At 31.8% G+C, this 15,412-nt stretch overlaps 2 protein-coding genes across 3 annotated transcripts; one reads left to right on the top strand and one right to left on the bottom strand.

Annotated features, from left to right (window-relative positions):
• The first annotated feature begins 477 nt into the window (after positions 1–477).
• On the top strand, positions 478–4,031 carry LOC114398219 (ras-related protein RABB1b). Its single transcript, XM_028360390.1, has 6 exons — positions 478–675; positions 763–902; positions 2,132–2,214; positions 2,890–3,094; positions 3,199–3,267; positions 3,639–4,031. Exons 1-6 carry the CDS (start codon positions 630–632, stop codon positions 3,729–3,731), a joined length of 636 nt encoding a protein of 211 aa, XP_028216191.1. The 5' UTR covers positions 478–629; the 3' UTR covers positions 3,732–4,031.
• Positions 4,032–5,645: 1,614 nt separating this feature from the next.
• On the bottom strand, positions 5,646–10,631 carry LOC114398168 (pre-rRNA-processing protein esf2-like). Of its 2 annotated transcripts, none has more exons than XM_028360328.1 (7): positions 10,315–10,631; positions 10,031–10,094; positions 9,829–9,896; positions 9,296–9,385; positions 9,086–9,216; positions 6,107–6,232; positions 5,646–5,935 (listed from the first exon to the last, which is right to left on the bottom strand). In XM_028360328.1, the coding sequence occupies exons 1-7, from the start codon at positions 10,559–10,561 to the stop codon at positions 5,918–5,920; spliced, it is 744 nt and encodes a 247-aa protein (XP_028216129.1). In that variant the 5' UTR covers positions 10,562–10,631; the 3' UTR covers positions 5,646–5,917. The 2 variants fall into 2 exon arrangements, with proteins under 2 accessions (XP_028216129.1, XP_028216130.1); XM_028360329.1 differs by having other exon boundaries at positions 5,651–5,935; positions 6,107–6,226.
• Between the last annotated feature and the right edge of the window lie 4,781 nt (positions 10,632–15,412).

Below are 15,412 nucleotides of genomic sequence, written 5' to 3'. Positions count from 1 at the left end.
ATTTTTTTGTAATTGACCGGACTTTAAATATTAAGATTGACCTTAACACTGTCATAATAGGAGTACAAAAAAAATGTCTTCAAATTACCAAAAAAATGTCTTCAAATAAAGGAAGTGTGTATGTAATTAGAATAAACCATAGAAGGTATTATTGTAATTTGCTTTTTTTATTTTTTCATTTTAGTCTACTCAAATAATTTTAAAGTGTGACCTGATTATAATAAATATTTCAAAACATTTACAATCCATTAGTTAAAATAAATAAAATGATAATAATTATAATTAATTACTAAAATTTTATCTATGCATAAATAATTAATAAATACTTATTTTTTATTACTATTTAGTTAACACTATTTATCCGTGCATGACATGTGTCAATACATCTAGTAGTATTAGTAAAAAACAAAAATGAAAAATAAATAACGAATGTTGTAGACGTATAACAGACGTATAAATGAGTGATACCGATACGTCACTTGGTTGGTTTTGGTTGGGATTCAAACCAACCATCCGCACTGTGCATCCCTTTCTTCCTTCTTCGTCTTATTATTCTCCAAAACTTCCTTCTTACTCTTCTTCTTTCTGTTTCGCACCCTCCAAACGACGTTGTTTCTCGTCGTTCAGCCATGTCGTACGACTACCTCTTCAAGTACATCATCATCGGTGACACAGGTTATGTTCTCGCCAACCCTCTTTTTTTCTCGCAATTGGGTCTCCGAATCTGACACCAAGTTTGGGTTTTTCTATGGTACGGTGCAGGTGTAGGGAAATCGTGCCTGCTCCTGCAGTTCACCGATAAGAGGTTCCAACCGGTTCATGATCTCACCATTGGTGTCGAGTTTGGTGCTCGCATGGTCACCATCGATTCTCGACCCATTAAGCTTCAGATATGGGATACAGTTAGTCTCTCTCTGCACTTTTTTTTTTTTTTTTTATAATTTCTATGACTTGATTATTTTTTGGTAGGGTATTTCAAATTAGGTGAGAATTGATTAAGGGTTTGTGTATGTACTAGAACACCACAGTGAAATTTTTGTGATTGATGGGTTTGAAATCTTTTTGTAAGTTTGTTTTAATTTTTTAATGTGTTTTTTAAACACCGATTTTATCATGGAAATAGGAGTGTAGTTGGTAAGGTTCTATAGCTAATAAAGATTGGTCGAATTGATAAGAATATAATATAGTAATATCTCACAAGGGTATGAGTTTGAATTGCGCTACTGATATGATGACTTAGTAGATGGATGTAAGTCCTCTTTGAGCAATAATGAGACCTTCCTTGACCTTGACCTTGACCCTGGTGAACTTTCGGAACCCAACACACCTAAACTTTTCTTACTCTGAAAAAAGGAATAAGGTTCTATACAGGGCATATCTAGTGATATGTGAGACAGTGAGAGAAGTTAAGTTTGACTATACAACCTGCAACCATACATGGATGATTAATATGTTGTTTTAATTTTAACTACTCATTTGAATTATATAGTTGAAATTCGCTCCTCTCATACTCTCATCTTTCATTTGATACGCTTGTAGGTTCTATATATAATATGTATATAGGTATTAGAACAAGGTGTTGGATTTGTGATTGTGAGAAATAAATCTGAATCTTATTGTGAAAATGGTTAAAACTTGTTTTAGGATGGGGAATCTGTAGTTGAACACTTGAACTTGTTAAAGCAGATATATCATACATGCACAACCTATTAGTTATGTCTTAGGTTGCTTAATACTTCTTTATCCTGTGGTGCTGCTTAATCTTCTTTATATTTTTCATCCATTTAAACAAGTCCTTGAAATTTGTAGTCATTCAACCTATTTCTGAAATTATATCTCACTGATAACCATTTAGTATATAATATTGACCCACATGTCTGTGCTTTCTAGTTTTGTAAGGCCAAGCTGGAAATTAAAGTGTTTGGCCATGCATGGTAGATTAAATTGAATCCGTAATGAATGCTTTCATTGCTTCCTTTGGTCCATGAGATGGTGTATCTGTAGAATCTGAATAAGATTAAGCAGTCATAATAGTGTTGAATATGGAATTCTTTAGTCACATATTCTGTCATGTCCAAATTGTAATTTTTAATAATATTTCGATACTGATGCAGAACTTGTTTGACTGTAGGCTGGGCAAGAGTCTTTTAGATCCATCACTAGGTCTTACTACAGAGGAGCAGCAGGAGCACTTCTAGTTTATGACATTACAAGGTGGGTTGTGCTATTGTCTATTTGACTAAAGATCTTGATCTACATCTTGAGAATAATACCAAACTTTATATCACCATTCTAACGTGCACTTATGTTGTGTGGTATTTTCCACTTTCATGAATACTAGCAATGCAATAGAAGTGAAATGCTGCACGGTTACGATTCTACAAACTTTTGAAGTTTTGGTGGTTGACTGTAGATATATTATTTCCATCTCTTATGTTAATGTTGATTGCCCTATTTGAAAGTTTCAATTATTTTGAACAAGGCATTTGTGTCTTAGTTTATTTCCAAATGTTAATGTTTGAACCCACCTTGTAATGCTTTTGGTTTTTCGATCCTCATTTGTGGATCAGCTCTAGTACTGCTGATAGCAAGCTATATTTTGTGTTACAATCATCTTTGTTTTGTTTTTTTTTTTGTCTGTTTCTCAAGTGTATTCTAATGTGCTATGCTGGTATGTCCTTTCTTCCTTGTACTATGGGCCTCCCAAGCAATGTACACTTTTGTTCCACATAAACAAATAAATATAATGTCCAATGATCCTGTCCCCCCTTTCATTTTTGCTTTTCTGTATGTGGTGGTGGTGGGGGTGGGTGGGGGTTTAAATCTGAGGTTTGTTCATTTTTTCAAAGTCTTTTCAACTGAAAACCAAAAGATTCTTTTGTTGACCAGGAGAGACACATTTAATCATTTAGCAAGTTGGCTGGAAGATGCCCGGCAGCATGCCAATCCTAACATGACCATCATGCTCATAGGGAACAAGTGTGATCTGTCTCATCGACGCGCAGTGAGCAAAGAGGAGGGAGAGCAATTTGCAAAGGAAAATGGACTTCTGTTCTTGGAGGCTTCTGCTAGGACAGCTCAAAATGTAGAAGAGGTGATGTATCTCAGTCAATAGCAAGCATGATACAGTACATATGCTTTGCAACCCCAACAATACTGTGAATTACCATCAAAAGCAACTTACTGTTTCTTCTGCAGGCTTTTATAAGAACTGCTGGCAAGATTCTTCAGAATATCCAGGAAGGTGTGTTTGATGTGTCCAATGAGGTAATTATATACTGTCAGTTTCATGCAAAAATCAGTGGGAAGTTAGTTGTGACTAACTATATCTTGGACTTTGGTCAATATTGGTCCCACTCCAATATGGCATCAGATTTATAAATCAAATTATCAAGATCAGAAATCATGTGATTTTGTTAATTCTTTCGGTTGTGTCTTGAGAATGGTATTTATCACCTGAGATTTAGGCTGTGTTAATGATGGCCGGTTTCACCAAAATGAGATTAAATGAAACTGAAGCATGGATCTTTTTCTTCTGTTTTTTTGGGTAAAAAGTAAATAAATTAAAAGGAAATCTTCTTGCATCCTTATCTTATGTGCCCTTTTGGCTAACATTACCAATGAATCTATTATTTCAGTCATTTGGTATAAAAGTTGGCTATGGACGTCCCCAAGGTCAACCAGGTGCCAGAGATGGAACTGTTTCAGCCAGAGGTGGGTGTTGCAGCTGATTGAGAGGGAAACAACTCTGAATCTAATCCCTTTTGTGCATCGATTTCTGAATTCCCTGTCTCAACCGAGTGTATACTCTTTAGACTTAGACATGGAACTTTTGAATAGCACTACAATTTCATGTATAGATCTAATCTCAAAGGCCTTCTTGGGACAGATTTCACTACATAGTTTAATGGTTGGCTGTTGTGTTCAATGCCAGTTTTTATTTGCCTTTATTGATTTATTATTACTTGGCTTAATATAAACATGGAGTAATTTCTTAGTAGCTTAACTAATACACTTCATTCAGCGTTAAAGCCCTTGATATTATCTTTGATTATTTTTGATAAAAAACAAAACATGCAAAAGTTGAATGTCTTACATGTCAACTGTTGAATGGAGTATCCAAAGATGATGTGATAGATTGTGATTGCACATGAATTTCTCTATATACTGTTAAACACGCACAAAGTTTTGAAGTTTTCATATGTTTATCATGATTTTTAATTAGTTGATAATATAAAATAAGAATTGTTAGTAACAATTTTTTTAACATTTTTTAATACATTCTATAACTGGTTAAAATTTAGAGAAAATGGACATTATATTAAAAGTGCAACATAATTTTACATTTTTAATTAATCATAAATTATTATGTATGATACGTTTATTAATTTTTATAATAGATGAGTTTGTTTGAATATAAAAAAATAACTTTAAAATACTTGTTTTTATATAAACATTAAGAAACAAATAGGATTTATTTTTTAAAATAAACAATTATTTTTTAAGCAGAAATAATTTAGACAAACACACTAAAAAAATAAAGTTATTTATTTTATTAAATTAGCATTTGTTTCAAAACAAATAAGCTTAAACAAATTAACCCAATAATTAATTTAAAATTTATATCAATAGTAATTTCATTTAAAAAGTCTTTATTCTAATTTTGTAATCTTTAATAAATCTTAATAATTAGTAGGATGTTCTTGGCACTTCTCATGTTAAATTGTTCACATTATCTTAATATTTTTAAATTTTTTTTCACAAAATTAACAAAATAAATTATTTTCTATAAAATACACTGAACTACATCTAAGCTTAATCAACTTTAGCAAAGTATCATTAAATTTTCTCATAAATGTATTTATTTTATAATTAATTTATAGAAATAACTAATTTTCAAAAAAAAAATCATGAAATTAACAAAATAAATTATTTTTACAAAATACACCGAACTAAATATGAATTTAATAAACTTTAGCAAGCTATCATTTAATTTTTTTCATAAATGTATTTATCTTATGATATCATCTACTCATGTATCAAAATTAATTTCATGACAATTTAAGCTGGTATACCTTTTAAACTGTCGTATGGGTCAAGTGCCTTATTTACCTACAATAGGAATAGGAAGATATAAGATTAGTTAAATAATTAAGGTGGGAAAAGAAAAAAGGTCATGGGTTAATTCCTCTTATTAATACAAATTAACAATTAACATTTACAAATAAAAAAAATACTATATTAGAACGAAATATTATTATTACTCACATTCCCCTCATTTAATATTATCAACACGTATAAGATTTATTTCTTCATCGTGATAAAAGATCTTTTATTCAATTACCAACTGAAAAAAATTGTGTATTAATATGTACAAATGACCATCCAAAAAAAATTTACCACCTGTAATCAGTTTGAAGACCTAAACAATTGGCAACACAATGAGAAAAACGTATAATGAACTTTATCAACTTCCATTAAAGAATCATGATAGGATAAAAAAATTAACTTGGTTATTTTTTATTTGAATGTTATTTTTGTTAGCAGAGAGGATGGATCTCACATCCTTTCCCCTCTTCCCTTAATTATCTAACCCGTTTTTATATTTCTATTCATCTCTAGAATTCATAATCGGAAAATTTGTATTTTGTAGTGCAAGCAAAAAGACATTTATAACCAAGTCCTGTCAAACTCACAAATTTCAACTCCGGTTAACTTCATTGCTTGTTTTTTACGTATAAGAAGATTGCATTTTCTTTTGAAAACCTAGATCAACAAAAAAAAATATTTTCTAGAAAAATCGCTACAATAAATACATCCAGAGAAGCTTCACTGATTCACCCTGCCTATGGGAACCAAGGACACAGAAAATATAATGTGATTTTTGGCTCCTGATGTGAAAGTATCAATACATGAATTACGAGCCACCAAATACCTGCAAGGGACAGAGTGGAAAGCCTTGAATTAAAAACTAACGACTTCATAAATCAAGTTACGACATATTTTCTAAAGAGGGAGAAAAGAGAAAACAGTAAAAAACACAAAACAGAATGAGACACAAATAAGAGGATTATTATCTCTAACCAACAATGAAAATGATACTTACAGCATCCAATATATCATCAGAGAGCTCAGGTTTATTTTTTTTGGTGTCAGCAGCTATAGGCTTTGTTTGAGGGAAATGGCGAATCACTTTTTCCACTAGTCCTGAGTCTTGTTGAATCTTCTGCTTCTGTGGAAGCAGAATGAAATGATGTCAGTATGAATATGAATAGATTCTTCAATATACTGTTATTTACTGAAATTTGAAAAAAAATACAGATGAAAAGAAATAGCTGAACGTGTCATTACTAATTTTCTGATTGCCTGATAGATACCCATTAGTTAGTTTGTTAGATAGTAGAATAATTATAGTTAGTAAGTTGAGGGTTGGAATAATTAGAAAAATAAGGCATGTTGCCTATAAATAGGAAGAGGGGTTGGGAGTAGTAGTTAGTCAATTGGAGAGTTAGTATTGTGGCTAGGGAGAGTCCTGAATCTCTTGAATATCTAGGGAAATTGTGCATTCTTTCTGTTCATCAACAACAATATGTTCTTAGTGCGCTCAACCCGAACCAGTTTCTATCAACTGGTATCAAAGCTCCGATCTAGGAGCAGTGGGGGGAAATTGACAAGAAAATTGCTTCAAGATTGATTCTAAGATTTGATGGAAGTGACGCCTATTGGTGGCTGATCAATGCAGAGCAGTATTTTGGGGTTAGAAGAGTACCTGAGGAGATGAAACTATCATGGATTGTTGCATTTGCATTTGAGAAGAAAGCTCTCAAATGGTGGGTTTCTTGTAAGGAGAGTAACCACAATGCAATCAGGTGGACTTTTTAGAAGGCAGTACTCAGGAAATACCAACTAGAAGCTTTGTCTTCAAGATTCAGAAACTGAGGAGCAAGAATGTAGATGCAGAGATGAAATTCAAGAGAAAATCCAAGAATCAATGGAGCGGAAGGCACAAGGTGATGACAAAAGGCAGCAAGAAAACAAACAAAGATGAAGAATGGGAGAGAAGAGAATCAGCGGCTCAAGGAAGAGAAACGAGGAAATAAGAAATTGATGCAGAAAAGAAAGCAGAATTGGAGGGACCAAAATTCTGGATAAAGGAAACATCTCAAGAGGAAGAAACCCAACAAAACCAGCAAGTAGAGAAGCAAGATCTAGGAGAATGAAAGAAGCATGATGGAGATGGAGGAATCGAGAGTAGAGAAGGAAGAAAACAACAATCACTCAACATTCTGAATCAAGAACCTGAAGACAGAAGCAAATATGAAAATTTGAAGGTGGAAAACAAGAACCACTTGGGAGAAAAAACAAACTTAAGCGAACTAGTAACAAAGAGGGACTATGATAGTCATCATCAGCTGCCACTTGCCATAGTGCAGTACCTAAGAGAGTCATGGAGTCACAGTCCAGTAGGAGATGTATTGACACTCTTTTGTATCCACTGAGATTAGGCTTGATTACCATGCTTCAATCAGTTAGAATACCATTGGGACTTCATTTCAGCAGCCACAAGCCAATTCATCTTGAGGACAAGGTGAAACTTTAGAGGGGGAGATTGATAGATACCCATTAGTTATAGTTGGATAGTAGAATAATTGGAGTTAGTTGAGGGCTGGAACGATTACAAAACCAAGGCATGTTTTCTATAAATAGGAAGAAGAGGGGTTGAGAGTAGTTAGTCAATTGGAGAGTTAGTATTTTGGATAGGGAGAGTCTTGGATCTCTTGAATATCCAGAGAAATTGAGCATTCTTTCTGTTCATCAATAACAATATGTTTTTTGTGTGCTGAACCTGAACCAGTTTCTATCATTGCATATTTGTGAATCAAATTAGGCAGTATTAAAAATCATAACAAAAGAATATCACATAACCATCAACAAATGCATGAGACATGATAATTGAAGAGTTTTTTTGGCTTCAAGGAAAAAGTATTGACATTAATAATCCATAAGTTCTTCCATTTGAGAAGATAATCATAGCTGCTTAGCTTGTCACTCTACCTTGCTTTTAAGGAGTTAAAGTAATTCAAATAAAAAGTTATACAGGTTAAATGATTAAGCACATTCAGTGAACCACAAAATAAAAGTGGATCAGAAATTCATGGAAGCTATAATCTCAAATGTCATCAAGAAGTAGAACTCAAATTATTAAAAATCAGTAGCAGTTGAGTTCCTTAAAACATAGAAGTGTTCTATTTATCTTGCAAGTCACAAACCAACAATTAAAAATTGCAGCAGATTCCAAAGCCAATGTTAATAATTTAATTTACTGTTGTTCCCAAAATTGTATTTATTTAAACTTAACTGCAATTCTCATTGTTAGGTTGGGTCCCAACAGAGAGCAGAACTCAAAGCCTAATAATCAGAGGATATTGTCTAGCTTTGGCACTCCCAAATAGTAGCCAAAAATAAGTATCAGTTGCATTGTACTGTTGTGCTCAAATGGAGATACAATAGATACACACCTCACTACCATTTTAGAGAGGCAATTTTTGTGCATTAACCTTTACAAATTATTTAAAAGAAAGGTCTTCCATTTCCATAACTCATGAGTAATTTATTTTAGATACAGATCAGGTTAGGTGAATAGGTGAAGACTGAAAAGAAAGCAGTAAAACAACTATCTCATGGTCTGCCAGAATTGCCACTCAGAACAGCTCTATGAAAACCAAAATAAGACACAGTATCAAGACTCAAGACAGCAGGGATGGGTGAGCTTTTGCCAGATTTATGGTTTAAAAATCTATTTCTTCTTGTTCAAGTTGAGAATTGGATAATGATAGTTATTTTATGATTCCTTTGAAGTTATAATTGTAGTAAGAAGTTTTAATTCCAAGACAAAATCCAAAAGTAAAACAAACAAGATATCTTAAATTAGAAAACCCAATTTTAATAGTGAGCTTCATTACTTGCTCAATAGCAGGCTCTGATTAATGGAGAACTTTTTTTAAATTCTATGAAAAATGCTACCCCATTTTCTGAACAATCCACACAGACAAGAAAAATAACTACCATTTAGCTGTTAGCATACCTTCTTTAGTCGGCCCTCTATAGCACTCAAAGCACGTGATTGATCAACTTTGGAAAGATAGAAATCCCTCTCTCTCTTGGCAGCAGAAAGTTCTACAGCCAGCTTTTGCTCCCGAATAGCTTTCTTTAAGGCTGTAAGATATACATTGTTTTAGCATAATCTGCTTATGCTTCACCAATAAAAACAAGACACTGATCATAAAGCACTTACCTAGTTCTTCAGTCAGATCATCCCACTTGAACTTACTTAAGTACTTAATATTCCAAAGATCATAGTAGAATGATGACCTCTTCTTACCCCCTTGTAGTCAATCAATACAAATTAGAAACTTGAAAACCAAACCAATACAGACAGACACAACAAATATCCCGCTACAATAAGCACACACAACTATGAACACAATTGTATTTCTATTTCACTAAATTTAAAGTATAAAACCAAATTCTAGAGTTTATAGAACAACACTATGATTCCCATTTAAAAAAAAACTGGAGAAGAAAGAGCAATAGGTATAGCCAAGCCACTACATGTGTATATAATCCAGCTACAGTAAGTAAACACCATATCATATTTTTTCCCAAAAATCATAGAAGTATATAATAGTCAATGCATGAGAATTGAGATATATTACTATTCTAGAATCATTAGGATTTAGGAGACAACATTACGATTTTCATTTAAGAATGAAGAACAAAGAGCAACAGGTGACCGAAAGCGATACAAGACAAGGTTCAAGCACATACCTATTTGTTCACCATTTAACATATTGGCAACCCTCTTAGCAACACTTTTATTACCGAATTCAACCCATCTACACAGCACAGAGAAAAACTCAATGATCAAATTCAAACACTACTAACCAAAAAAACCAATAACAACTTGAAGTCTTGAATAACTTCAATCAAATACCAATCCAAATATCCAATTCCCAAAAAAAAAAAATACCCTTCTGAATATGCTTGGTCTCGGGATCCACGTGACCTCTTGGCAGACACTTGGACAGAAGAATCTGAAAAAATTCAAATAATAAAAAAAAATCTCAACCATAGAATGCTATTAATCACTCGTGTTCAATCACTTGGTTGCTATACTATTCTACTTCTACCAATTTAAAAATGTTAAATATCAATTTCATAACAGTAAATTTTAAAATTTAATTAAAAACAAAAACGTTTTCAAGTTTGTATCTACATAAAAGTGTAATCCGAAAATTCTAGAGAGAGAGAGACCTTGAGGAGCGAGAAAAATTCGTTGAATATCGCCGAACTGAGAGAGAATGTGGCGAAGCTTGACGTGGTCCATGTGAGGGGGGATTCGACTCATATAGCACACGCCGCGCTTCTTCTCTGCATCCTTCGACGAAGCTTTCTTCTTCTTTTTCTTCTCTTTCTTCTTCAATTTCGCATTCTCTTCATCGGGTGCAGTTTCTGTTGCTTCAATTTCTGCGTCTTCTTTCTCTGAGTCTGAAGCATTCATCGTTTCTTTACAGCTTCTTCTTCGTGTGAAAGCTGAAAAAGGGTCGAATCTCACTTCAATTTTTTATTTATAGATAGGGGTTTTGTAATGTTGTCGTTCAGTTTTAAGGGCTTCGGTAAATGGGCTTGAATAAAGCTTTTGCAGCCCATTTAATATGCCAATTTTTTTTTTATTTATTTTACCCCTCTTCTTACTCTGTTTTTTTCCTCTCATTTATATTTCGAAAAGCAATTTTTGAAAGAAAGGAAATGTGAAGAGAGAGAGAGAAAACGATACAAATAGAGTTTGAATTAGGGTTGAAAGCTTCAGTTCTTAATTTTTTTCATTGGTGATTTTATTTGAAAATATTTTTATTATAAAATATAAGTTTTTAGTTTTTATGTTTAAAAGTTTGTGTTGAAAATAGTGAAAATAAAAAAAATCATTATTTTCGGAGTTTAATTATAATACTCCGGATGAATCATATCAAAATGAGAGAGATTCAAATGTTGTGCAGACATGAGACTGTACAATTGAGGATGACTTAAAGGAATTAATTGGTACTACCTATACCAACCAAATGTATATATTTTCTAGTAGTCCATCACTTAAGAACTCCATGTGGGTGGGGACAAAGTATGCTGAAAAGTCTCATGTTGATTTGTGAGGTCAATCATTAATCTTAAAAGCAGATAGAGCTGATTATCGAAATCTTGGAAATGGCTATTAACAGAAGGTTCTGACTAGTGAAATGTTTTGACTAATAAGGATGTTGAGTGAAGTGTCACCGCGTGAAGTGTCATAGTGTAAGAGTTTCCGATAAGTAAAAAATCATAGATATTACATTAATGGTCATACTAGTTTTACATTGTCATTCAATCATAAATTATTATGAATTTTAGGATAATTATTATAAAAGTCAATAAATCATTGTGATTGGATGACTGTGTAAATTAGTGTATAACCTATTTTCTCATTTTCTATACAATTTTTTTAAAAAACAAAAAGTAAAGTAAATTGAAGTGTCATTTTTAAAATTAGAATAAATAAATTGACAACATTCCTTATTGTTGATTTCAAACAACTGAAGATAGGGACAAAGGAGTCTAATTCAATTGATTGATGAGGGTATGAGCTGTTGTAAACCCTCTAATAGTGTCTTCAATTCTTACAGATAAAAAAAAACTGGAAGTAAAAAGTTTTTTAGATGGGAAGAAAACATTTACCATATGGAAAATACAAAAATTTAATAAATTGTGAATTTTCAACACCAAATATGCTACTAAATACAAAGATTTTTTTAGAGGGGAAGAAATTCAACTTTGTTTTTATGTTTTTACTTTACTAACATTTTTTTGGTATTTGCTATATCCATTCCTTTTTTTCCTAAGTACACTCCCTCTTATATTTTATTTTAAACTTTTACTATCACAAATACTCTTTATACCAAAAATACCCTTATATACATGTATATGCCATTTAATCATTATTTCAAAATGTAGTTTCCAAAATAGTGTTTCAAATTTGTGTTCCAGAAAATACTTTTCAGAATAAAAAATTTGAAACAGTATTCCAAAAACTAATTTCTAAAATTAAAAATAAAGTTTAGAAAAGTAATTTTAAGAATCCTATTTCAAATTTCGTATCCTGAAAATTACTTTCTGAAATTTAGAAAAAACCTATTCCAACAAATCATGACAATAAAATCTAGGAAGGGAGCCAATAAGACCAATATTATTCATAAAGAGAAAACAAAGGATCAAAGGGGTACCAAAGATACCCTTTACAAAGTGTAGAATGAAAAAATATACTTGCATGAAGCTAAAATGTACCTTTTGTGTTCTAACTAGATAACATGGAATATGCATGATAATCACTAATAATCTAAAAGAGAGTCGAACACATTTGAATTGATTATTTATTCAAAATATCACATGTTTGTTCATAATAGTTTTAATTCCTCAACAAGTTGATATATATATATATATATATATATATATATATATATATATATGCATCAATTATATTTTCCAATGATTACAATCTAAGAATAAGTAATACTACTTTTGTCTTCAATTATAAGTGTGGTTAACAATTATATATCATGAACACCACAAGCCATGTGCTATGTGAGAGACTTAAGGTCCTAAATGGATTAAACATGTATCCAAACCTTATTTTATCATTGTAAGTGCAAACATGCCACAAGAGTATACATAAAAATGTCACTGTACATCCAATCACATAAAAGTCAACCACATGTGTAATTACTCCTACCCTTTTTTGCATATATATATATATATATATATATATATATATATATATATATATATATATATATATATATATATATATAAATTATCAACTTCAAAAGAAAAATGACTTCAACCATTTGTGAAGTAATGAATAGTTGGTCCAAGTGGCTTCTAAAGTAATAGTTGAAGTACCTTCAACGAACTTGTGCAAGAAGGCACTTCAACTATTACTTTTGGTTCTTCAAAAGGAAACCCATTTACTCTCCCTTTCCAAAATTACCAAGTGGTTTGTCATTTTCAAAGTGCTTTAGTATGTTGCTAACATTACCTGTATCAGAAACTAGATGAATTTTTTTTCTCGCAACTAGGTTCTCAATGATTTTGAAAGTCTTTTCTCTTTCTAAACTTCCACTTTAGTTTTTTCTCAATGAGGTTATTCAATTGTTGATTTTGCATCTTGCCAAACCATTTAGCGTGTTCATGTGACGTCTTGTTTATGAACTTTTCTCGCTTGTTGGCAACCCCCCTAAGTCTTGGGTTCACTAATTACATAAATTTTCTTTCTCCTCTAAGCTAGTCACTTTCATCAATAGTATTATAATAATTGTCCAACTATCGCTACATTTTTCTGACTTTTTTCATTTATTTTATTCAATTACTCAATTTGTTGTTCATTCTTCCATTGTTTTTTACATCCATGTAGTGCACGGGTACTAATGCTAGTTTTTAAATCTGCTTGTTTCTGCAACTCTTTATTTTTTTCATCAAGAAGCTCCCACTCAGCTTCAAACTTTCCTTTTCTTCCAAAAGCTCCATTTCTTGAGATCTTACAAGGTCAATCTCTTACTTTAATTTCACTTACAAAATTGATAAGTCACTATTTCGCTTTTAATGGCCTCCTATGTCTCTTTTTAGCATTGACTTGACTTATTTTATTTTCTAAATATGCCAAATACTTCTATATATGTTGCTTTTCTAGTTTAATATTCTCTTTCTCCTTTTGCAACTGAGCTTTATTCAACTCAAACTTCTTAGTAGTGTTTAACCTTTGATATTTTTTCTTCAAAAGTACTTTACTAATCCACTAGATCATTCCCCTTCTCACTTAATGATCTTGACAAAGCTTCCAACTCATGTTCCTTTTCCAGGATTTGATCCTCATAATGCTTATGATCAACCTCATTTAATTCCCAAGCTTGTCTCTTTTTATCAATTTCATTTTCAATGAATTTGCACTGCATTCTTAGCTCAACTTCCAAATTGTATTTTTTTGTTCTCAATATGGCTTTGTGTAACACATTGGACGAATCACACTAAAATGAGAGGGATCCAAAGACTGCAGATGTGAGACTGTACAATTAAGGATTACTTAAAAGAATTAATTGATATTACCTACATCAATAACATGCATCTACTTTTCGGTACATTATCACATAAGAACTCCTTAATTATGCATGTTTGGCTTGGAGTAATTATGAGATGAGTGACCTTCTAGGAAGTTTTTCGGAAAACATGTGAGTGAGGACAAAGTACGCTAAAAAGTCTCATGTTGATTTGTGGGGATAGTCATTGATCCTAAAAGCATTCAAAGCAGATTGTCGAGGTATTAGAAAGAACTACATCTAACAAAATTAAAAGAATAAACAATGGTGATAAATTGTACAAATTCTCTATTAGAAAGTTACACTTGAAAGTTGAAACCCAACAACTCTTTTTCTTTTTTGTTCAACTCAGTTTTTGAGTTTTCCATTTAGCAAGTTCATATTTTAACAACATAAATTCCACACATAAATAAGATAGCTTTTGTTTTTTGTTTTGTTATTCATTACATGTGAGGTTAATTTGGTTGGTGAAAGTTTGACATGGATTTCATGTGGTTGTATGTATAGTTGTGGATGCTATAGTGAAATATAATTAAAATGTTATAGAAATAGATCCTTAAAAGCCTTAGGTAATTTTTTAATTCTTAATTTGATTCTTGCATGACTGAAAATTGACATGATCAATGCTCTCTACAAATTTTTCTTTCATGATTAACCAATTATGCAAGTAATTTCATTAAAATTCACTAAATTATTTATATTTGTGCACAATTGTAAGCACTTCTATGTTTAGTGACTCCATCCCAAATTGGATTTGTTTATGGATTTTTTTAGTACTTATTGTAGAGACTTTTCTAGGATAGTAATATCGGGTTTTTGTTAGTAAATCACTGTTATATAGGTCTACCATGTTAAGGATTTGATTATTTTTTTTCTATTGGCTTTCATTCCTACATATTTTAACAACACATATGATCGTTCTATTTATGAACAAGTTTTGACTGCTTGGTTGACAACGCTTTCATTCCATATGAATGGACCAACTATTCAAAAAACTTGTGTAGTTAGAATAATGCCTAATAATGCTTTTGATTTATTGAGCTTGCAAACCTTCTTTTTTTTATTCCATTAAATGATATAAAATTATTTGCACTATTGTCTTATTTCACCCTTAAGTGTAATTGACTAGGGTGATAGTGCTTGCAGTGACAACTGTGGACGAATTTTGCTATAAGGCCTAGCCTTCATTTGTGGAAGAATGTTTGTGAACAAGCATGCACCATCCTCTTTGTTTG

Source organism: Glycine soja, chromosome 19 (genome assembly GCF_004193775.1).
Source record: "Glycine soja cultivar W05 chromosome 19, ASM419377v2, whole genome shotgun sequence".
NCBI lineage: Eukaryota > Viridiplantae > Streptophyta > Magnoliopsida > Fabales > Fabaceae > Glycine > Glycine soja.
This window is presented reverse-complemented; position numbering and strand designations above follow the sequence as displayed.

Coding starts and splice junctions, on each gene's coding strand:
- LOC114398219 (XM_028360390.1), top strand. CDS start 630: ATGTCGTACGACTACCTCTTCAAGTACATCATCATCGGTGACACAG. Junction 676..762: donor CATCATCATCGGTGACACAG/GTTATGTTCTCG, acceptor GGTACGGTGCAG/GTGTAGGGAAATCGTGCCTG. Junction 903..2,131: donor AGCTTCAGATATGGGATACA/GTTAGTCTCTCT, acceptor GTTTGACTGTAG/GCTGGGCAAGAGTCTTTTAG.
- LOC114398168 (XM_028360328.1), bottom strand. CDS start 10,561: ATGAATGCTTCAGACTCAGAGAAAGAAGACGCAGAAATTGAAGCAACA. Junction 10,095..10,314: donor AATTTTTCTCGCTCCTCAAG/GTCTCTCTCTCT, acceptor GAATTTTTTCAG/ATTCTTCTGTCCAAGTGTCT. Junction 9,386..9,828: donor GTTAAATGGTGAACAAATAG/GTATGTGCTTGA, acceptor ATTGACTACAAG/GGGGTAAGAAGAGGTCATCA.